Source organism: Thalia democratica, chromosome 7 (genome assembly GCF_965202585.1).
Source record: "Thalia democratica chromosome 7, ktThaDemo2.hap1.1, whole genome shotgun sequence".
In the NCBI taxonomy this organism is placed as follows: domain Eukaryota; kingdom Metazoa; phylum Chordata; class Thaliacea; order Salpida; family Salpidae; genus Thalia; species Thalia democratica.
In genome coordinates this window covers 64708664-64732951 of record NC_139171.1, presented here as the reverse complement: position 1 = coordinate 64732951, position 24288 = coordinate 64708664, and the positions used below count along the sequence as shown (strand labels likewise).

General features: G+C 24.6%; 1 protein-coding gene across 1 annotated transcript; it reads right to left on the bottom strand.

The window, feature by feature from the left end:
- Positions 1-6309: 6309 nt before the first annotated feature.
- LOC145841712 (kelch-like protein 7) lies at positions 6310-8183 on the bottom strand. The gene is made up of 2 exons (XM_082949062.1): positions 8006-8183; positions 6310-7493 (listed from the first exon to the last, which is right to left on the bottom strand). Exons 1-2 carry the CDS (start codon positions 8181-8183, stop codon positions 6310-6312), a joined length of 1362 nt encoding a protein of 453 aa, XP_082805188.1.
- Between the last annotated feature and the right edge of the window lie 16105 nt (positions 8184-24288).

Genomic DNA, 24288 nt, shown 5'->3' with positions numbered 1-24288 from the left:
AATAGAATACTTTGATGTATTTTTCAATAGTTTTATATCTAACCGTTGGTATTTGAATTTAAAAGGCATCAAAATATCAAGTAAAAAAACAATTAAAATTGCATTTCTTCAAACTGGCATAACTTTTGTATAGATGAAGCTTTTAGTTTTAGTCTAAAACACTGGGATCTTGAATCATAATAACTTTTATGAAATATAACAATTTTTTAAGTTTGATATATAAATTTTTCGCTTTTTCCAGTTGTGGGCTGACTGTGATATATTTGCTAAATAAAAAAAGATTGAAAATTTTCAAACCTTATAATTTTTAAAAACTTTAATGCTAGCAAACAGCAAAACAAAAAGTTCCACCGAAACGATTTTATAAAATTTTCAGCTCATCATATAAGTAAAACAGTAAGATTGAAGATACCAAAAAATCTAGGAACTCTAAACTAAAATTAAAATTATGAAAATATCTATATAATTATTTTATAACTTAAAAGCTAAAAGTACTTTAGCAAGATAAAAATTTCAGTTCGTTGTTTATACAAAAAACTAGTTATTGCAAAATCTTGAATTGTAGCTCCAGACTTTTATTTTAATTATGAAAACTGTAGCTATGCTATAGCTTATTACGTAAAACAAACTAGCATAAAAGTTTCTAAATAATTTTTAGTTTTGTTGAAACAAAGTATTGAGATATTTTTTTTAATGTAAAACTTTTACTTTTTAAATGTTTTTTATTTATCTATAAAAGTTGTGTCGTATATTAAAATGAAAAAGTTTTTTTTTACTTAATTAAAACTAAACTTTAAGGTTAAAGTTTTCTGTAATTATTATTATGCGGTTTAAAGTAGTAGTAATAAGTTAATGACAAATAAAACGTAAAAAGTAAATGAAAGCTATTTGACAAGTTATAGATCAGGTTCAGAATTTAATGATAATTTCAAACGTATTTACACACAAACATACCATTTTATGAACATTATGTATAAAGAATAATATGTAATAAGAATAAGAAATTATTATGGGGATCTGATGAAATGCTTTAACTTTGTTTTTGGATCATTTGATACTTTTTAACGAAGCGTAATTTTTAAACATTTTACATGGTTTTAAAATATAACGTTTAAAATCTATTTAATTAGTTCATGAACTTTTTTAGAATTTTTTCGATGCTCGATATGCCATTAATAGTAGACTAAAATTAAATAACACACTTCTAAAGTTCTAGCTTACTTAAACTAAACTCTCTATTTTTGTTGTTGTTTTAAAATACACTGTTTCTTTCTTCATTTTAAAATATTTTTTTTATGTATGTTCATTTCTTTGTTAGCAAAAATAGTATACTTTTAAAGTTATGTTGTATTATAATTACATTACTTCAAAACTAAACATGGTATGACATAACTTATACTACTTATAATTAATTTTTTTTTTTACTTTTAATTTATATAACAGATTTATAACTTTTTAAACACTACAACTTTAAAATTAATTTTTTTTTATATAGTTTTAATATGATGTTAATTATTAATACTTGTTTAAACAAAATCTTACTTATTTAATAATTGCTAAAAAGCACACAGTAGTACTAAATTTTATTTTAAAAACCAATCCAACATTACAAAAGACGTATACCAATCATTTGAATGAAAACTTTAAGAATTTATGAATTTAAACTAACATCTATTTAATTGATTTCAAAATAGTTTAATAACATACAATTTATTAAAAGTAAACAAACTTTTTTAGTTTTACGACTGTTATACAATTGTCGAGTATGATATAAACTTGCTAAAAATTAAAATTACTCTTACATTGTTTATTATTGCAATAAAAAGTACATTAGTAATAAAAAGTGTATACTAATAAGTATATTATTTTTCTAAATTACTGGTAAACTTTTGGATTGACTATATTTATTTTTTGTTTTGATTGTAGTTTGAAAATGCTAATAACAGATTTTAATTAAATCAAGAGTTAAGTGTTAATAAACGTTTTTTGTACTTTTCTTTTGTATACAAACTAAAATGACTTAAAGTACAAGTTTATATTGTTAAAAATAATTATAAAGTTAAAAAGCATTGCAACTGTTATGTTGTATAAGCAATACAAAACAACACCTTTACAAGTCTTTATAATTTTAAACTTTAATTATGGTCAACTAGAAAAATAAATTCATTTATCTGTGTAACCTTAATGTAATAATCTTAAACCTTTATGTATAAAATAACGTTAAAAGTTGTACAATTATACAATAAAAAATTCTATTTATATTTTGCAACTGAACTTATCAAGAAATAAAAACGAACTCCCAATAAAAACTTTATTATCGCGGTTTTATCAATTTATAAAATTAAAATAAAAAATCATTTGTGTGTTAGATATCATTTTACAAGATTTCGATTATTTAGTAACTCAAACTACTGATAGCTTTAAAAAATTTAAAAATAAATTACTAAAATTTTTGTGATAAATGTTGTAATTTGTAGATAGAAAAACAATACATGATTAAAAGTAAAAGCTTAATTTGATAAAACATATTTAATTAAAATTGCGTTTCATTTATGTTGAGTGGGTAAAACTTCAATGAAGTTGAAAAAAGGTGTTTTACTTCTCCATGGAATACTGTCTATACATTAAACTCTATGAACATATTTATAAACTACTTTAATAATTAACCAAATGATGAATTTTTAAACTTTAGTTGCTACTTTAAAACAAAACTCATTCAATGTAAAAATATTTTAATTGTTACTTATTTATAAACAAAATAAAGTTTAATAAAATATTTATTTAAACTAAACAGATGAGATCCTACTCTTAAAGTTTTATTGTTTTTGATTTCGATTATTGTTTAAGTTTAAAAAATTTTTGCAAATTGTTATGACGTATATACAAAATTAAAAACGCAACATTTATTTTAAACTTATAAGAGTTTTTAAATCGTCAAGACACATAAATCAAGTTGAAGTAAATTTCTGATACTGATTGAAAATTGTTTTTTCAATATTAATATTTGGTAGTTTTTATTAGTTTTTAGGGTACAAATACAATTACATTCTAAGTTAGTTTTCAATGGGAGTCTTACAAACTTGAAAATTATTTACTTATAAGGTCTTTAATAAAAAAAACACTGCAGTATCAATCCTTTGAAACTTTTAGTATACCACCTTTTAAAACTCAAAGTGGTTCAATAACAGCTTTTTAAGAAATAAATTTATTACAATTTTCTAAAGATCTGATACACAAGTTTTAGACACCAGTTTTTATTTATTAAAGCAAAATTAATTAAGTTTAGACTTAAACAAATTCATACAACTCAAAAGAATTGTTTATAGCTGAAAACTGTTATATATTAAGTATACGCAAAGATATTTTTTTAAGAAACATAACTATTTAATTAATTATTTCATCAACTAGACGCTTCACATACTGAGTTTAAGGAAAGAATTGAGAATTTTCAAACATCAATTTTCTGTCTCACATAATTTTTAATAATTATGTGCTGGATCTTATATTTTTACATTACATATTAAGTATGTTTCAATCATATTTTATGTACAACTGGTTGTTTAGTTCTTATATCTAGTCGTAAATTGTAAAATTAAAGGAATAAAGTTTAAAGCTTGCATAATGGACTTAGAAATTACTGATTTTACAAATAAAAGTTGCTTTAGAAGTACTGAATGATAAAGTATCCAAGAACATAACTAGTTTTACATAAATTATAAAAAAATGTTAACGTAGTTTATTACTCTAAAGAGTACACGTTAAGACTTACTTTCTAATAACATCAAAAAAAACATTTTTATTTTTTAAACAAAGTAAGCAATTATTCTCAACTGTACTTTTAGTATATTATTAATAAATAACATCAAAAATAATTGAATTACTGGAGTTGTAAAGTTTTAAGTTTTGTTAAGATTGTAAGCTTACATAACTGATATATGGGGAAAGGAAGCTAAAATATTTGAAAAGAATAATTTAGCAAGATATAAACTAATGTTGTAACGTTTACGGTATGTCTGATAATATTCTTTTAACACAAGAGATCTCAAAAATATTTTTTTGAAGAAAACATAAACAATTATTTTATTTACATATCCACAATAATTTAATCGAAAACATCAACAATAACTTCAACGACCCAATTATAATTAAGAAAAACCAACCTAAGATGAAAGCAAAAATATTAAATAAGCTGCCCACAGACCAAAAAACCTTCAAAAATTTAAAATATAACTACCAAGTTGCTCTACGCCAATCTAACTTCAAAAACGAACTAGAATACGATAAGAAGACCAACTCTATAGATAAAAAGAAACGAAAGATGAAAGATTATGTTCTTAAACTTCCCTACTGCCAACCAGTCAAGACTAATATTGGGAAAAAATTCTTAGAGCTAATTGATAAACATTTTGAAAACCACGGGAAATATTTTCAACAAAAACAACTGCAAATTATCCTACTGTTCTGTAGAAATAGTTAAGTCATTATGAGTCTACACAATAAGAAGATACTAAATAGAACAAAAAATAAGAAAGATGAAGACAAAATATGTCCAACTGCATCAGAAAAAATTTAAGCCTGTTAAGTAGTAAGTCTTTGAAAGAGAATGTAATGTAGTATACAAGGCAATAACTACTACACATAACGAACTTAAATAATACACAGGTTATACGGGAGGTCCATTCAAAAGGAGATGGTAGCGCATTTAAATGAAGAAAACAAAGGAACTTTCTAAGAACATTCTGAAATTAAAAAACAAAATAATATGTTTGAACTTAAATGGAAAATCATGCACAAGATTTAGGAATTAAAGAATGTAAGTAACATCTGTAAAACCTGCTATCTGCAAAAAGTTAAAAATAAACTGGCTAAAAAACAACGGAATTAAAAAAAAAACGCAATTTTAAAGATAAGATCCTTTTTACATCTGCCCGCTCTTTAGAAAATTGTATTTCAAAATTTATCTCGTTTTTAGTTTTTGTTTATAAACCTTTACCGTACTTTTATTTACGATTTGTGTTACTATAAGCTATTTTTATATAACTTTCTAAAACTGTATATAATTTATTAAAGTTTATTAGTATAAAATGCTTTGATTATATATTATTTATTACTTTTGTTTAATTCAACACTAATTTTAAACTATCATATTTATCTTTACACATTTTCATTAATTCGATTAAATCAATAGTTTTACACTGTTTATTTAGTTACCCATATTCATCAATTATTTTTACTTTGCAGACCAAAGAACCACATTTTTAGGTGAAACGTCGTTGACGATTCGTAAATAAAATAAATATTTACAACGTTTTTCTAGTGTAATAAACAATGTTAAACAAACTTATGGAGTACATTGTTTTCTTAAATGTATAACTTATGGCTTGTTTAAGTTTTTAATATTTATTAAGAACAAATTACATGTATGTTAATAAACTAATAGTAGTAGTTTGAGATACGTATTTGTCTAATGCATATTTTTAAAATTTACTTTCGAAACGATCAACCCGTCAAAAGGGAATAAAACACGGTTGCTTCAACTGCACTTAGATAATTTTTTTTTTTAAGCAATTGATATTTATCTGTTTCATTTCAATTAAATCTGTAAATTTATTAATAAAATGACTAATTTGTTACAATAACAAACGAGTACTTATATTTTTCGTCGAAAGAGTACGCAAAGATATGTAGAATTAATCAAAAAGATATAAAAAATTAAGTTGTTTCAATATAAAGATACCGTCAATATCTTCAGCGTGAATTAAATAGTAAGCAAGGGATTATTTTCTTTATATCACGTTTTAAAAAATAACATACATTTATTTATAAAACTTTCACATGATACAAAACGGACAATTCTACAAAGTTTTATTTTCATCAAATACTAAAACCTCCAGTAAATACAATAAAGTTATACACAAATATCAAAATACATATCTATTTAAAGAAAAGTCTTATAATTGTCAAGACACTTGTATAAAAAAAACCTGAAAAGCTTGTGCTTCTATTAAATCGTCTTTAGAGCTTATAGAGTTTATTGAACGACAAAAAAAAATGCAAAAAGGTTCGTCTAAAAACCTTACGAAAATAATTCCAGTTACCATGTAATACTCAATGCATGTAATTTGATGTTTTTTCAAGAAAAATTATAAATAAAAAAGTAAACGAATGCAATAGCAAACATACATCTAAAATTTAAAATTTTAGTTGAAAAATATCTTAAGTTTATAACCTTAATAATTAGAATCCTTTAACTTCAATAATTACTCAAGATTCACTATCATTTTACTGGTACATTGTGTATGCTAGTTTTTAATATAAAGGTACTCTGACAGCTGGGTAAGCAGAAATGCTTTTAAGAGCTTTACACGAGCTATATGACCACTCGTCTTTATCAACATCATAACATAACACATAGTCTTTAAAGTCATGAAGAACAAATATTTTATTCCCAACCGAAACAGTTGTCACACCGAGTGAGAAAAAATTAGGAGATTCAAGTTTGACAAACATATTGCTAGTTTTATCGAAAACTTCACAGTTTGTGCTAGAATATAAACCACCAATTACAAATAATTTGGTTTTAACACTAATTAAACTATGCTCGCCCATTCCTTTAATCATACTTGGCATTTGTGTCCAAGTATCAGCAAAAACATCATAGGATTCTACTGTGTTTAAATTATTGTAGTTGTTATATCCCCCACAAACAACAATATTTTCTTCAAATGTTGCACAAGCTGCGCTTTCTCTTATTCCGTTCATTACAGCAACTTTTTTCCATTTTAATTGTTTTGTGTCAAACTCATAACAAGAGTTTAATGTTTCATGTGGTTCGGGATTACATCCTCCGAATAAATAAATCTTATCCATTAACGCACAAATGCAAAAGTATTTACGTTCATCGGGTATATTACTTACTACACTCCATAATTTCTTCTCAAGTGAATATTTTTCAACAGACTTTATATGATCAAAATTTCTATCAAAACCACCGAAAACATAAATATCTCCTTTAAGATAAATTGCTATAGAACCATGTCTTTCTGCTATCATTGAGGGAAGATTTAAAAGTCTTTTATTGATGTTTTCATCAAACCGTTTAACTTGATAAATGGCTCTATCTCTTTTAAGACTAAGTCCTCCACAAATTATTACATTGAATATTGATTGACTACAGTATCTACGTTTATTACAAGTTGTAGAATCTAACTGATAAAAACTATTTCTGTTGTTAAACACTTCAACACATTCATCATTCGTAGAAATACATGTAGACTCATTTAAGAGATGTTCTAAACAGTGATCTGATAAAAGGTTAAGACGAACTTTTAATAGCAATTGTTTTGCAAATTTGCTACGTTCTTCTATGTTGTAACTTAACCATTTATTCACTGAGTTGTAAACTTCAACTTCTGAATCTATTTGTAAGCTAGAACTGTGAAGTATTCTTGAGATTGAACTAAAATCTAAGTCTACAAAGCTGTTAGTTTCAACTACCAGTACGAAACAACGTTCTATATAGCTAACCATATTTTTATAAAGACTTGGTAAGTAGAAAAGTCTAGATAACTGATAATAAGTTGCAGCATTATGAGTTTTTACTTTCTTGTTCATAAATTGGCATAGTTTATTTTTACTGTTTTCATCTAAAAGTAATAAACTAGACTTTACCATCAAAATCATCTTTAATCGGTTATTCTTTTTTTTACCTAAAATTAGATTATAGAATTTTTTAGCAACCTAAAATATTTATCTAAATAAAAAATATTTGAAAAATTTTATCTTTGAAATTTATATTAATAAGAATTTTAGAATGTAACACAGACATTGCTAATTATTTAATTAAAAAATATATATACTTGTAGCTACTGTTTTTTAGTAATAGTAATAAAATGATAGAGTAGATACATTTATTAAATATTTATATAATTTTTTTTTAATAAATAGTTCAACTTAGGATAAAAGGTCATCCGCACACTTTTAAATATTTTAAACCATTACTAACCAGATTTTTTGAATCCTTGTAATTTTTTCTTTGCAGAATTTTTACAAAATGTCTGAAATTCAACACAGCTACTTGGTGGTAGTGATACTTCTTCAAGCTTTATTTTCTTTAAATCAACTTCATTCTGGTTGTTTTCAGTTGAAATGACTTCTTGTTGTTGGAATGCACTTCTTTTCATTTTAACTCTTAACAATCTAAAAAAATGTCAAGTTTAAGTAATAAAAGTTTGTTAAATCCATCATAAATTATCAAAACATTGAAAAAAAGTATAAAACACATTTTTAAAGTCTTGTTTAAAACTTTTTATTATACAATTATGTGTACTAAATGGTTACTAAAAAAGGAAACTAATTTACTAGAAATTTTTTTAAAAAGAATTAGTTTTAATTCAATAAAAAATGTTTTTTATTATTAAAAAAAAAATACAAAATATTATGTTTTTAGAGTGAATACAAACCTGGGTATAAATTAAAAAGTCTTATTCAACTTTAATAATAAAGTTTTCTAACAATTTCTATTAAAGATATAAATATTTTAAGTTTTATTTTTTTACTACTATAACTTAAATCAGCATTGTAGTGGTAGTATTAATTATAGACATCAAAACAAAAACTTATATATCAAATGTTATGCTACATAAGTATTAGAAACCAATTATATAATTTTTTTTAAGTTTGTCTATAATCAAGTTTACTGTCAAATTTCAAATACTTAACAAGCTTTAAGTAAGAAAAAATAGGAAATTGAATTAAATTAAAATACAAAACATATTTATTAGCTTGATACAAATACTAAGTTATAACCAATTCTACACTATATTGATAACTTTTTATTTTTATCTGTATCTATAAAAAATGTATAGAAGTTTTCATAAATATAACTATTTATTATATACATATTAACATAAGAAAAACTATTAAAATAGTAACTCTATCCTTTTAACACACAAAACAAATAAATATTTATAAATTATTAACTTTTTGCCCAGCTTATTACAAACAAATACATAAAAAAGTCTGAAACTTGCTTAGTTTCTACAAATTTACTCCAGAAACTAATTCTAAAAATATGTGGTCAAAACTGTAACACAAAAAATTAATTGTAAAAGGAATATAATCTAAGTTGTAAACTTTACAAGTTGTAAACTTTCTACAGATCAAGTTGCTTTTTTTCGACTGATTTTATAACATTATCAACTAAATGGAACAGCAGTAAAAGTAGTATTCTGTTACACTTCCTCTTCCTGCCATTTTCAAAAACAATCTAACCTGAACCTCCCTCTCTTTTTTTGTTTGAAGACAATATCAACTTACTTGTCTATTAGCAAGAAAAGTTGTGAATTAAAGTAACTTCTATGTCAATTAGTGCGATTTTCCCCAATTCTTTTAAGTAACAGCAGAAAAAAAAACAAAGCATTAATTTTTTTTTAAATAGGACAGTTTAAATAGACAGTAATAATAAAAATAGTTTTCAAAAATAGGTTTTAAATGTCACACAATTAAAAAATGTTTTGAGTTAGAATTCTCTAAAAGCTTTGTTATAATATTTAAATAGCAAAAGTTTCCAATAACTAGGCAAAAATAACATTAACATTAAAATTGAAACAACTTTTCTATTAGAAATATCACTCAGCTGTCATGTCTATGCAAACCCCTATGATACAAATTTGTAGCATAATACTGGTCTTTGCTGTCTCAGTTATTAATAAATATTGTTTTTTTTCTATTATGCTATTTAGATTAAGTGCCTAACATCTAAACTTGACGCACTGTGGATAAAACTTGGTTACCACTATTTGTGACTTATTTGTATTCATACATTATCTATACTTTTATCATTTATTTAAACTTATATTACTTTTATAGTGACTTTGTGGACTAAATATTTTCAGTTAAGTTGTGAACTTTTGAACTTGAATTTTGTCGGTTATTTTGTGACGTTTTTGGACTTAAAATTTGTCTATTCTTTTGTGACTTTTTGGACTTAAAGTTTGTCTGTTCTACTTTGACTTTTACAACTTAAATTAATAATTTCTATTGTGATCTTGTGGAAATTTAAATCCCCCTATGGCATTTTACTAATATGACCCCTTGTTGCCTAATGGTTTTTCTTACCCCAGTTTTCTTTTAAATGGCTTTTAAAAGAGGCTGATGTTAATTATTTGTATTGATTCTTAAAATGTATATTCAAGTTTTATTGTAGAACTTATAAAATTTATGTAAATAAAATACACTTTTTAAAGTTAAAATGACATAAACATAGGAATGTGAGATAAAAATTACCTTAAAATCTAAAAGTAAAACCAAAATAAAAACTTTTGGGTTATAAATTTTCACTGTTACCTAACAAACTAATGATTCTTTATCTCTAGGACGCCAATTATCAACTACATATGTTTCCTGAATAAAAAATTGTAAGGTACTTAAATATTTTACATCAACACTGGAAATCATGACTAACTTAAACTTTAACTGAACTAACTTTTATAATACTAAATTTATTCTATAAAAATTAGGCATGACAAATATAAAAACTTAATAAAAAATTACATTTAACAATTAAAATAATAACAACTAAGTACACATCTGGAACTAATTCTAGAAAGACTTGACTATGACTCACTGCAATCACACTGTGGTTTGTTTATATAGCTATGTGTAAAAAATGTAAACTTTCTTTTCGGTTGACTGATTTTATAATAATTGATGTTCAACTAAATGGAACAGCAGAGAAACTGGGTATTACGTTAAGACATAATAAAGTAATTTTGACAGTATTTTTTATTAAATTTTTTTGTTATTTTAGGTATAAAATTATAACAGCATTTAAGTTGTGTTAAGTTTTTCTAAATGAGTATAAATCTTAAATGAGTGTGAAGTTAACTTCATAACATTTTTCAAGAATTGAAATAAATGTCTGAACTTAAGATCAAATTATTTTCCTTATCTTAAAAGCTTAATAATTTTTCTTTTATTTTAGATAGCGGTCCTTTGTCTTTATAATAAATAACAAAAATATAATAAACTGTCACATATCTTTTTTTAGATTTATTTAAGCACTGACGAGGTCTTTGACCGAAACTTAGTTAGTAAAATAAATTTTTGAAAGAATAAACATACAAAAAAAATCCATTAGATTGGGGCTTGACTTATAGTGTGGGATCCCTTAGAAAAAATGAGGTTTTTACTAACTTTTACTTAAATCGAATTAAAATAAAACAAAGAACATAATTACTTTTTTTCTTTTATTATTCATATTTATTATTAAATAAATTCTGTACAACACTTTTGTACTAATTCTTTCATAATTTAACTGTTAATATTTTGTACTATATAACCCTACTCTAGATTTCCTAAATCCGAAATAAGGCCAAATAAAAAAATATTAACAACTGAAAAAAAAAATTGTATAACATTATTCACATATAAATATAAAACAAAATTAATTTAACTTTTTTTTGTTTTTTAATTAGAGCTAATTAGAAATCGATAACAAAATTCATATTTTGTACTGTTTGCCCTTATTTCGGAATTAGGAATTCTAAAAGAAGGCTAAATAGTACAAAATAAAAACAGTTGTAAAAAAAGTGTTGTACAGAATTTATTAACTATTAAGTATGAATATTAAAAAGAATTTTAATAATTTTGTTATTATTTTTTTAAATTCGAGCTCAGTAAAAATTGAAAAAAATATTTCATTTTTTTAAAGAGCCCCACACTAAAAGTAAAGCCCCAATCCATTGGATTTTTTTATATTAAAGAAAAAGGACCGCTTTCTAAAATAAAACAAAGTTTTTATTTAGCTATTAAGATAAGGAAATTAAGTTGATTTAAAGTTTGGACATTTTAAAGAAAATTTATTCAAGCTAACTTCACACTCGTAAATTTGAACTCATTAGGAACTCTAATAAGAACTTAATGCTAAACTATTTTTAAAAGTATGTTTTATTTAATATCATTTGAAGCTAGAAAGTTAGGAGTGACAATTTTGGATGTAAAACAGAGTCAAGATAAGATATTTTTAAAAAATTTCTTACTTATACACTATGAATTGATTTGACTTTTATATCTACAGACGCTGTACGAGTAATTACAATATTAAAAAAGACTACTGCAGATATTTAAAAAGGAAAAATCTATCTGACATCAATACAGATGGCTAATTTAATTTTTGCTTATCACATAATGACAATAACTAATTTATAAAAAATATGTTAATATATATTAAATATGAAGCTTAAAGTATAATCCACTACAAGAACTTACAAAATATGTAAGCTTATCTTAAAAATAGTATTTACAAATAAAAATTGCTGTCATTTACTTTTAAGATCTAAAATAAAATACTGCTCATAACCGGTTTTTCTTTTGCTTAATACTTTTTAGAGGAATAATAAATAAAAATAATAAAAACATTTAAAATGAGTTACTGACCGAAGGTAAGGGTTAGGGGTAACAGTTATAGTAAAAATAAAAATATATAAATAACAAATACAAATTGTTATTAAAAAAGACTAATGAAAATTAAAATTAAAAAATGCTATTTTATAAAAAAAAAAGATGAGTTATTGACCGAAGGTAAGGGTTAGAGGTAACAGTGATAGAAGAAAAAAAATATATATAGAGTTTAAAATAATAGGTTCAACCAGTGCAAAAATGTCTCCTAGCAAAAATCTCCTCTTTACAAAATTGTCTACGTGCAAAAGTATCTTTGTGCAAATTGTGGAATCATACAATTTCGTCCCCTATTTTCAATAATTAGGCAAAAAATAACATCAATATTGAATTTGAAACATCTAATCAAAAAAAATTTCACTCAATTGTCATATCTATGCAAACCCTTTTATACATATTCCTAGAAATTTTCATCATGCTACTTTTCTTTGCTGTCTCAGTTATTAACAAAAACAATGCTTTTCTATTAAGCGATTAAGATTTAAGAGTCTTACATTATTTTAACTTGATTCACTGTGACTAAAAACTGGTCACCAGTATTTGTGACTTATTTGTATTCATATATTATTAATACTTTTGTCACTTGTTTTAACTTATATACAGTTTTACAAAAACATTGTGGACTAAATATTTTTAATTTTATTGTTACTTCTTAGACTTAAATTTTCAGTTTTTTTATTACTGTTTGGACTAAAAAATTCTCAGTTCTATTGTAACTTTATGGAATTTAAGTTTGTCAGTTCTATTGTGACTTTGTAGACTTTTAAATACCCCTATGACATTTCTACTAATATGACCCCTTATTGCCAGATTATTTTCCCACCCAAGTTCTATTTCTGGTTTGACCTAAATGGCTTTCAAAAAAGGAAGATATTATTTTTGAGTAATTTAAATGAAAGCTTTAGTGTAATTTTATTTTTAAATTTACTGTTGAATAAAATACACTATTTAAATTATATGACAAAAACATAGGAATGTGTGATAAAAGTGTGACAAAAATTACCTTAATTTCTAAAAGTAATATACAAGTAAACTTTTTTGGATGATATACTTTCACTGTTACCTAGCAGACTGGTGATTAATTACCTTGAGGAAGCTAATTATAACCTAAAGATGTGGGTAGGCTTAAATAATAAATTTGTAAAGTACTTATATATGTTACACTTACACTAGAAACCATGACTAAGTTAAACTTTAACTGAACTAACTTTTATAATATTATATTTATTCTATAAAAGTAGGCGTACCAGATGAATGAACAGATTGTATTAAAAAACAGTTCCAAACACTAATAAGTAAAAATACCATGTACATTATATTATATAATATATTTTAAATGGGGTAAAAATGTTTACACTAGAATTAAATCTAACAGGAATATACTTTAAGAATGTATAATTAAACTGAAATCAAACATAGAAACACATAAGTACTATACATTACTTAACAAATAAAATACTAGTTAAGTACAATTCCGGAACAAAATCTGAAAAGACTTGACTATTACTCACTGCTATCACACTGTGGCTGGTTTACATAGCTATTTGTAAAAAATGTAAATTTACTTTTCGGTTGACTGGTTATATAACTTTTGATATCCAACTAAATGGAATAGCAGAGAAACTGGGTATTCCGTTATGATATATTAAAGTAATTTACACAGTATTTTTGATAAGTATTTTTTTTTATCTTCCAATAAAAAAATTTTAATACCAGTTAAGTGTTAAAACTAAGAGCTTTAAAACCATATTGAAAAATAAAAATTAACAACTATCTACTTAAATGATTCCTACAAAATAAGTTTGAAGACCAAGTTAATGCTTTGTATTAATTATAATAAAATAGTACTTTCAAAACTAAACTAAAAATTATCTAAAAATAATGCTTACTAGACTACAATAAGTATAAATATTTGTTTTCTGTGACGTCAGCTAGTTTACAACAACTTATTGCTTTCAATGTGATTCAAGAACTTAAGCCTTTAACTAAATGCAACCATGGAGACTTTTGTCTGGTCACCATAGAATATTCTAAAAATTATTCTTCTTATTTTCAATAGAAAAATAAAGTAGCTTAAAATTTAAATTTTTAGTTAAAGTAACAATAAATAAACTATAAAGCTTTGTTTTTTTTAATAATTAATTACAATTACTTGTTTTAGCGACTTTTTTTTTGTTTAATTATTAAATTTAGTTAAATTGCTAAGTTACTAAAGTCAGAATCTTATAAGATTATTTTTTGATCATGAAAAAATAAATAAAATTTTCACAAATATTGTACGTACTTCTAACTTGATTATTTGTTTCGTTGAAGTATTTCATATCCTTGTACAGATTTTATTTGATTTGTTTATTAAATAATGTTTTAATCAGAAACACGTTTGTATTTGAATATTTAAGATAGTTTACCTTGATAATACAAATATTTTAATCTAAGCCAAGTTAACTTTATTAGAGGTTTTAGCTAAAGACATATTTGAGTATAGTAGAGTTTTTAGTTTTACTAAGAATTTTATTAAGTATAACAGAGGTTTTTTTAGTCAGTTTTGAGCATACCCGTTTTGGCTTAGCTTAAGTATACCGAAGGTTTTAGCTTCAATCCAGCTTGAGTAAGCCATATAATTCAAATCAGAGTTTCACAAAGTTTTTTCACATGGCCCCTTTAAAAAATTAAGAAAGCCATGGCCCCCTTCAGTAAGATTACTTAAAAACTACCAAAAGAACACCTAAGACCCCTTTTTTGCTCTTCATCATCAACTCAGAAATATCTTGTGTAAATTTAAAATTATGATCTCATGGCCCCTTGTGTCTCCTTTGCTGCTCATTGCCCGCAAAATATCTGCCATGCCCCCAGAGTACCACTTGGCCTACTTTGGAAAACACTAGTTTAAAATTAACTAAGCTTAAGTAAAGCAGCACATTTAAGGTTTTAGTTTTAAATAAACTTGAGTGTACCAGTACTCCTAGTTTTTATCACATACTTGAACTTTAGATGTTTTAGTTATAAACACTTTGAAAAAAAGTGTTAGACTCACTTGAACTTCTATTGAGAAAATGTTTAACAGACTTTAGTTAGTATTTCAGGAAATTAAGAACTCATTAAAAAGTAAAAATCAATTTAAGTGTAATTCAATTAACGGTTTTTGGGCATACAAGCTTTTTCAATAGAAATATTAAGAAATAAATTAATTAAAAATAACACAAAACTTATATTTTTTAGTAGTTACGTGGAGCAATTTTGTACATATTGTTATAATATTAAAGTTTAAGTAATTAAAAGTGACAACAGTATAACAATAAAACGTTTAAAATAAAAATTTTAAAAGATGTCAAAAATTAACAATTGGTTTTATTAAGTATGTTTTATAATTAAATGGAAAATCTATTTTAGACTATGAATAGAGTAAAGATTTTTTTTCTAATAACAATATGCAAACTGATATAGAGACAAATACTTACTTTAATTTTTATAATAAAATAAGTTTAAAATTACTAAAAGTTAAATGTTACATTTTCTATAATCAAATGTTACTTACTCTCTGGTTTCATTTAAATATATATTTTTTAGTAATTAGTTTTTTGAATTTATAAACTATAACCTTATTTATTAATTTATATTACTATAGATATATATTTTTTTCTTTTTACAGATTTTCTTATTTTAAAGTAAGTTTTACCCTCCAAATTTTAACAAATATTTAAATTTCAAAATGTTCTTAAATATACTTGGTGCGATTTTAAAGCAAAGGTGTTTCCCCAAATATTTGCTAAATCATCAATTAATTTTTTAATTTTTTTAATTTTTATACCTTTAACCCTAACCCACTTTACCTAAAAAATATTTTTTTATTTATACCCTTAAACCTAACTTACCTTACCCAAACATATTAAAATCTAGTTAAAACCTAAATTTCTTTAATTTTTTATGCTGACTCAGCAAATATTGGGGGATTTCCGTCACATAAAAGAAAAGACTAACATATAATTAAAATAAATGAAAATTCAAGTTACATTAATCTTGCAGCATTGTATGGTTTAATATTTGAGTTACAATAATTTTCCGTATATATTAGCATTTTTAAACTTTTTAAGGTACTTTGAGACTGTTAGATATTAATATAAAAAATTGACTCAATCTTATGCGTTTTGATCTTAAGTAATTATTTATTGTATACATACTTGTCTTAATACTGTTAATTTTAAAGAAAATTCCGACACACTTCAAAAGTTGTTTGAATGTTGAGTGTTAAAAATCAGTCAACCAGAACACAAGTATCTCAGGCAATGTAATCATTGTCATGACATAGATTTGTTAATAAGACCTGGAGAATGAGAATTTAGACATTTGTTTTTTAGTAAAATCTGCATGCAAACTTAGTAGTTTGTTTTATAGTTTTATTTTAAAATGTATAATTCAAACAATACTAAATTGTTTCAGAGTTCTTTAAAGATTTTAAATTGTCATAAGTTATAGTTTTATCAGTATTGTTCTGTTAAACTTTGTTTCTTCAGTTGTACTTATTTACATATAAGAAAAGTTATTTATGTTTCTAAAGTAGAGTTTTTATATTTATTCTTTCAAAAATTTATTTTGAAAACTAAGTTTCGGTCAAAGACTTCGTCAGTGCTTAAATAAATCTAAAAAAGATATGTGACAGTCATGGAAAATAGCATTTAGATGTAGAGTTTTTATAGTATTTTTTTATGGTTTTTTATATAAAATATACATTGTAGGAGCTGTCTAGTTTGATTTATATAATGTAGACTAAAACACAGGGTTGCCACATGGTCAGAAAAAGTCAGAAAATTGTTTTTAAAAATGACAAAAGTCAGAAAAAAAAATTTTTAAATGACAAAAGTCAGGAAAAGTTAGGAAATTTTGATAAAATTTAAAAAAAGTCAGATTTTTTCAGTTTAAATTTACAAAATTCCTTGTTTTTCAAAGCTTTCATATGGTATAAATTAGTAAAATATCCTTAATAAAACTGCAAAACTTTTCTATTAACATATTGAACAGTACACTACTTGAACAAGCAGATTTTGTATGCTTTTAAGTATTGATGATCTGAGCAAGGACTCTTCCATAGTAAAACTTTAATATATACACAAAATTTTATTTAGCATATATTTAGAATCAAAAGTGTTTTTGTGTTTAAGTAAATAGTTGAGTTCTTAAAATTAAGCAGTTAGTTTAGTATTTTATGTAACAAACTGATGTGTATACTTTACTTTTTTATAATTTTATAAAAGTTGTTCAAATTTATAAAATATGTTATAAGACAGGTGTATGCCAAGATCAAGTTTTTATTGTTATTTGTATTTTTCGTAGAAAAACTTAAATCTCAAAAATAAACAAGAGTGTATTTATTTGTTTCAAATTTTATACTTATTGAAGAGAAAGTAGTTAATACAACAGTTATATAGTTTGCATCTTTATGTTAACAGTTACTTAATTATATTTTATTTTTAATTGACTTTTAGGTTATAGGTTTTATATTAAATAGTTGGGGTAATATTTTATTAAACACGTAAACAATTTATATAAGTAAAACTTATGCTAGGAAATGCTAAAAAAGTTGTCTTTTTTTAGACAAGCTCTGTTTATAAGGTAATAATACAAGTTTTTTTGCTGATAGAGCTGTTTATTGCAAATAAATCAATCATTGTACAGAGAATTTCAGTTGAAAACTTGGATTGAGAGCAAAGAGGACAAGAAAGCATTTTCGATATTTTTAGAAGTTTTTCAAATTGATTTAGTATTTTCAAGTTTTAGCGAGTTCAAATAGTTTCAAAATTAATAAAGTACTGGCCTACATGTTACAACTATCAATCTCCCGTAATAAAAGTAGTCATGCAGTTTTGTAAAGAGCTTAACACCGAAGAACAAAAAAGTCTTGAAAAAATATTAGTTCAAAAGTTTGATGAGTTATTTCTTAATTCACAATCTCAAGTGTTTGATACAGCTTGTTTCGAGTCAAAGGAACTAAGCAAAAATTTCGTTGGTTTCGCAAACGTTTTAGGAAAGAACAACGATATTTATCAAAGCAATTTGTCTAAGGCTGCTTTAAATGAATAAAGTCTTGTAGGAAAAAAGTCACACCAAGAAGTCATGGTAAAAGTTGCCAACGAAAAACGGAAGAAAAGAAGAATGTGCCGACTTTGAAGCGTCAAATTTATGCTATTTTTTCGTTGTGTCAGCTTTTCATTATTAATACTATATTTGGTGTCTTGTCGATTAAAGCATGTGTTTTTTTTAACAAACTGTTACTTCTTAGCAATTTGCAGCTATTTTAACTTTGTTTAAATGCCTTTTTAAATTTAAAATCGTCATTCTATGTATTTTGAATAAAAAGGTGTAAGTTTTAATATTTTTGTTTTGATATTGTGCTCAGTTAAGAACCATATATTGGATTTGAATAAAATGTTGTTTACTTTGAAGAATAAAAAAACACTCCGTATTTTTACACTATGACTGATATAATTATTTATTGTTTATTGAACTAGTTTAATTACAGACGCTTTACGAGTACTTACAATACTAATAAACACCATTGTAGATATTTCGTACTTAAAAGTGACGAAACATCTATCTGATATCAAAATGAATAGCAAAATAACTTAATAAATTATTCCTTTTTAGATATTAACAATAAAAAAAGTCATAACAAAAATTACTTCGTATATCTCTAGCGGTTGAAGATGCCTAATTTTCTCCTTAGACTAACATTATCAAGCGTGTGATACAAATTAAAATATAAAAAAATGTTTCAAACAATCATATTTAACAAAAACTAACTTATTAAGACTTTACTTCAAAAAAAAACAAGGTAAAGAAAAATTAATAAACCTGAAATGTAATAATATTAAGCAAGAGTTGCACTTTTTAGTAAACAGTTTGAATGCTATTTGGTTATTCTAAAACAAAAATTCGAAAAAATATACAAATCATTCAATGATAGTTTTTTTAATTATATTTTCAAATGTATTAATGAATGATTGCGAACTATGATTGTTGTTTTGGTGATTTACAACATGAATTTTCAAATACAAAACCACGCTAACATTTTTAACTATTAATTTTTACATTAAAATTACCAATCATAACCTATGTTTGTAACCTTTATAATAACTATAGATAGTTGATTATCATGAGTTAAGTCTTATAATTGAATAAGTAAAAAAATACAAGTTATTATTAAAACATATACACGTATTTGTACGTGAGAAAACAAAGCTATTCTTATTTTTCTCTTTAATAGTTTCACCTAATGTTCATGTTTGACCGTTAGTCAATAAGTTCCTTTTCATATAAATATATCATTATCAAAAACAACCCTAGTAAATTATTAAGATCAGTCGCACAAGGCGAAGTTGTCCAGTTCAATATTAGTATGGGATATAAGAACATGTCTGAGGCCTCAAACGTATCAGGCCTGAACGGCAAACCAATCCAGGGGTCCAAGTACGCTCTAAACAGATGGCAAAGTTAAAGCCAGCAATTTGATAGGCACTAAAAGCCTCAACAAAACAATTATAGAAGTAATGGTTATTGCAAATAAAGAAACCATCATCAGGATAGGAGAAGATCAAGCAGTTACAGAAAAAGATACACATACGATCAGATTTCAAGATAGAAAGATAAAAATGATAAAATGCATTTTAATTTTGTAAGTTTCATCATTATGTAGTCGTAGTGCAATGAAATATTTGCTATAAAAACAGAGTTGTTATCACCTGTTATAATTCTTTTCTTTTGTTTGAAATATTTTTCTTGAAAACTAAAGAGTTATTACGCAGAGATATTCCTGATACTTACTAAGTTTAAGTCATTGGTGTTTTAAACTCCGAGCACAATTCCAAAGCCTCAACAAGAGCTTTAGTCACTAGATTTATCGACAAAGATGAATACAAGTTCACAACATCAAACGTGCTCAAAATTCATTTCTTATCATCGATTGATTTTTTCCGGGTTTTTATATAAATTATTCATTTATTTCATTTCTGCAATATCTAACAATAATTTGTTCCAATATTAACAATCTACTTAGGTATGTATTTTTAGCCCCTTGAACTATTCTTTTTGGAATTCCAAATTCAGGCCAAATCCAAAATTTTGGATTCGGTAGATCACTAGTTTATACCTTAAACTTATTATAAGTTTACAAAAATATTTGTTTGGTAGTCGAAAAACAAAACCATAATCTTGCTTTTGTTTTGTAGTTTTTGTCTTAAGAAATATTTTTTTATACGACAAACAGCCAAGAAAAAAATGTTTACCTGTAGTTTATTTTTATACTTTCATTCAACCTCAAGTGTTGTGTACTTATAAGATAATATAGTTTATATACTAAGTAGTATATTTACAAACCTTTTAGATTTACTAAAAGTTTTTAAAACTAGGTAATTAATACCATTCTTATAAAATGACTCCTTTATTTACTCGTGCGTGAAATTATTCACTCAGTAGAAACAAAATTTCAATCGCCTTAATGCTCAATTTACATTACAACTGTTAGCATTTTGACAAATTTACTTAAAAAATACGTTGTAATAAACAAAAAATTACTACATTTATCATAAGCTCGAAAATATTCTTTAGCAGTATGCTTACAAAATATTTAAATATTTTAATTCTTTTATTCATTTTATCTTAAAACCAGTCACATTCTGCTTGTTATCAGTTAATAAGGCTAGGACTTCTTTAGGTGTATTTCGTTTCATGGTAACTCTTACAATCTACAATGTTTTTTTCTAGGTTGAAACTAAATATAATTTTTATGCAACAAAATTTATAGTGTTCTTTAGTTCAAAAAATATATTTGAAGTTGCACTAATTAAATTAATAATTATGCTAAACTATATAGTTTATATACAAAACTCTATTACAAATACACAATTGAATGTTTTTAAACTTAAAATATATTTTAAGTACAATTTTATTGTTTTAAGTAAAAAAAGAATTTATGGGTACCTGTCTAAATTGCACGAGGGGATTAAGTTGCACGAGCGCACAAAATTGCTTAAAGATACTTTTGCACGACGGGTCACTTTTGCACGAAGTATATATGTGGATACACATGAATTTTACATATGATTTTAACGGAATCAATATACTGATTCGAACTTTTTAAACTTTGTTGTACTTTTATACTTGTCATAATAACTTAACTTACTTTATTTGCTTTTACTTTTTAAATGCTTAAGAACCAGTAATTCAAAAAAATTTTAGTTAACACGGAAAAAATATTTGATATACTTTATAAACTTACTTGCAAGCGCTACGTAAAAGAGTATAACTGAATAAATGTGTGAACGTAGATTTATGGTTGAATTTTATTTTTATGCTTAAAAGAAAGTAAAGTTCTATATAACTATATATATCAATACTAGTTATTTTTTGCCTTGATTTATATATTTCAAAACATTTTAAACTCTCTCTCTCAGTTTAGTTAGTGTTAATGTATTTTAAAAAGTTTTTGTTTTATTTCATAAAGTTAAATGTAAAACATTTTTATTCTTCTAGATTAAAATAAGTTTTTTTTTAATTAATGTAAACAACATATGACATGTTGAAAAAAAATTAACTTCATCTATTATTTATCAACTGGTATCAAAGTGAGTGGAAAAATTTACTTTGCGAGTAGTTTTGTTATAAAAAATTATTTGTTTGGATAGTAAAAACTGTTTCACTTTTACAAAAAAAAAAAACAAATTAAAGAAAAGTTCATAATCATTTCTAAACGACGAGAAGTTTAACTGTTTCTTTTTATTTTTATAATTAAATAGGTTATATTATATATTGGTTTATGTTTATGTATTATATACGTGGTCTCCAGTAACTTACTAACTGACTGCTGTACTTACGAGTAGTAAATTATATGCTTACAGTAGTAAGTTACAAAACTCATCTCTAAGCTATGAATAAAACCCACTTTAAATAAATGAAATTTACTTTAATTTCAATAATAATTCTTAGTTCTGAAGAACGAAACTATTAAATAACGACACAAAAAAAATCTATAAAAAGTATTAACAATTGTAAAATTAAATAAAATACTAACATCAACTCCGCGATGTAGACGTTTTCCTAATTCTCGAAACTATAAATTGAGCTTAGCTTGTTGAAATGCCTTGCAGTAAATAAAATAACTAACTTTAACGCGTACTTGGAAGACAAACGCTGATATATACGCGTCTGAATGAAATTAACTCCCTTGAATAAATGTTTTGCGAATTGGTAAAATTGTTTTGAGAAAGCTTATCGTTGTTTTTTTTGTTACAAAAAATTCCATATTTATTCACACGCTTTAAATAAGAAATTGATATGTTAATATCATTACTTTGTTATAACTTAGTTTTCAAATAACTTTAGAAATATTGTTTTATAAACTAGTAACTTTATCAATTACTAGTGTTGCTAACATCAGTTTCTTACCGATATTAGTTGATTACTGCTTTTATAGTTTTGAACTTAACTATAAATTATTTTTTTAGGCTATTACTAGTTAACACTTACAATAACTGAATTTAATTTTTTGTTATTTATATGCACGCACTTTCTTCCGAAACATAAACATTTTTAAGCTCTAGGTGTCTTCATTAAAACTAACAACAAATTACAGGCTCAGTAAAATATATGAATGTAAAACCTTTTTGAACTAAAACTGAAGATAAGTAGTTGAACAACGGTAATTTGAAAAGCTTTGTCTGTAAGCCTCATCTAAATTTATATTTAATTTAATTTTAAAAGTCATACAAAAAATGTTTTTATTTACTTTTTATGAGAAACACATTATCTAAAATAGGTAATCTATATTGATCAAAATTATTTATTTTATAACTAATCTTAAACTGAAAAATATATATATTTAAAAAACACATCTTTTTTTTTGATTGCTTTCAATTAAGGCTTGTTTAAAATTCCAACTTACTCAATTAAAGTGGGGTGCACAACTATTAAATTTCTTAATACTCGAAGTACAACAACTCACATTTAGACAAATGAAGTTCCGACTACCCAAATTTGATATTCACATTAGGACAACTTAAATTCAGACAAATCAAGTTCTTTCAACCCAAACTCAACAATTCACATTTGGGCAACTCAAATTCCAACATTTCAAATACCAACTAATCAAACTTGGACAATTCAAATTCCGAAAACTCAAATTCGAACAACTTAAATGCAACATTTTTAGTTCGGACAAGTCATATTCTTAAATTTCAAATTCAGACAAATTAAATGCGGCATTTTAAACTCGACAATTCAAAATATGAAAATTAAATTTTGGACAACTTATATGTGACAATTTAAACACGGACAAGTAAAACTTGAACAGTTCAAATTAAGACAACTTAAATGCAACAATTTAAACTTGATAAAGTCAAATTTCCACAGTTCAAATTTGGACAATTTTAATGCAACAATTTAAACTCGGATTAGTCAAATTTCCACAATTCAAGTTCAGGCAACTTAAATGCAATAAATTAAACTCAGACAATTCAAACTCCCACAAATCGAATTCGGATAACTCCATTATTTAAACTCGGACAATTCAAATTCGGACTACTTAAATGCGAAAATTTAATTTTTGACAATTTAAAATCTAAAATTTCTAATTTGGAGAACTTATAGGCAACAATTTAAACACGAACAAGTCAAATTCCCATTGTTCAAATTAGGACAACTTTGATGCAACAAATCAAACTCAGACAAGTCAAAGTTCCACTGTTTAAATTCAGACAACATTAGTGCAACAATTTAATATAAACTCGGACCAATCTAGTACAAGAATATGTACAAGAACAGAAGAAATGTTAAAAGTTTAGA

Bases quoted from the DNA above. Each gene is read 5' to 3' on its own strand.
- LOC145841712 (XM_082949062.1), bottom strand. From the start codon at position 8,183: ATGAAAAGAAGTGCATTCCAACAACAAGAAGTCATTTCAACTGAAAAC. The intron at 7,494-8,005 runs GTTAGTAATGGT...TCGTACTGGTAG, and splicing joins ACAAGGATTCAAAAAATCTG to TTGAAACTAACAGCTTTGTA.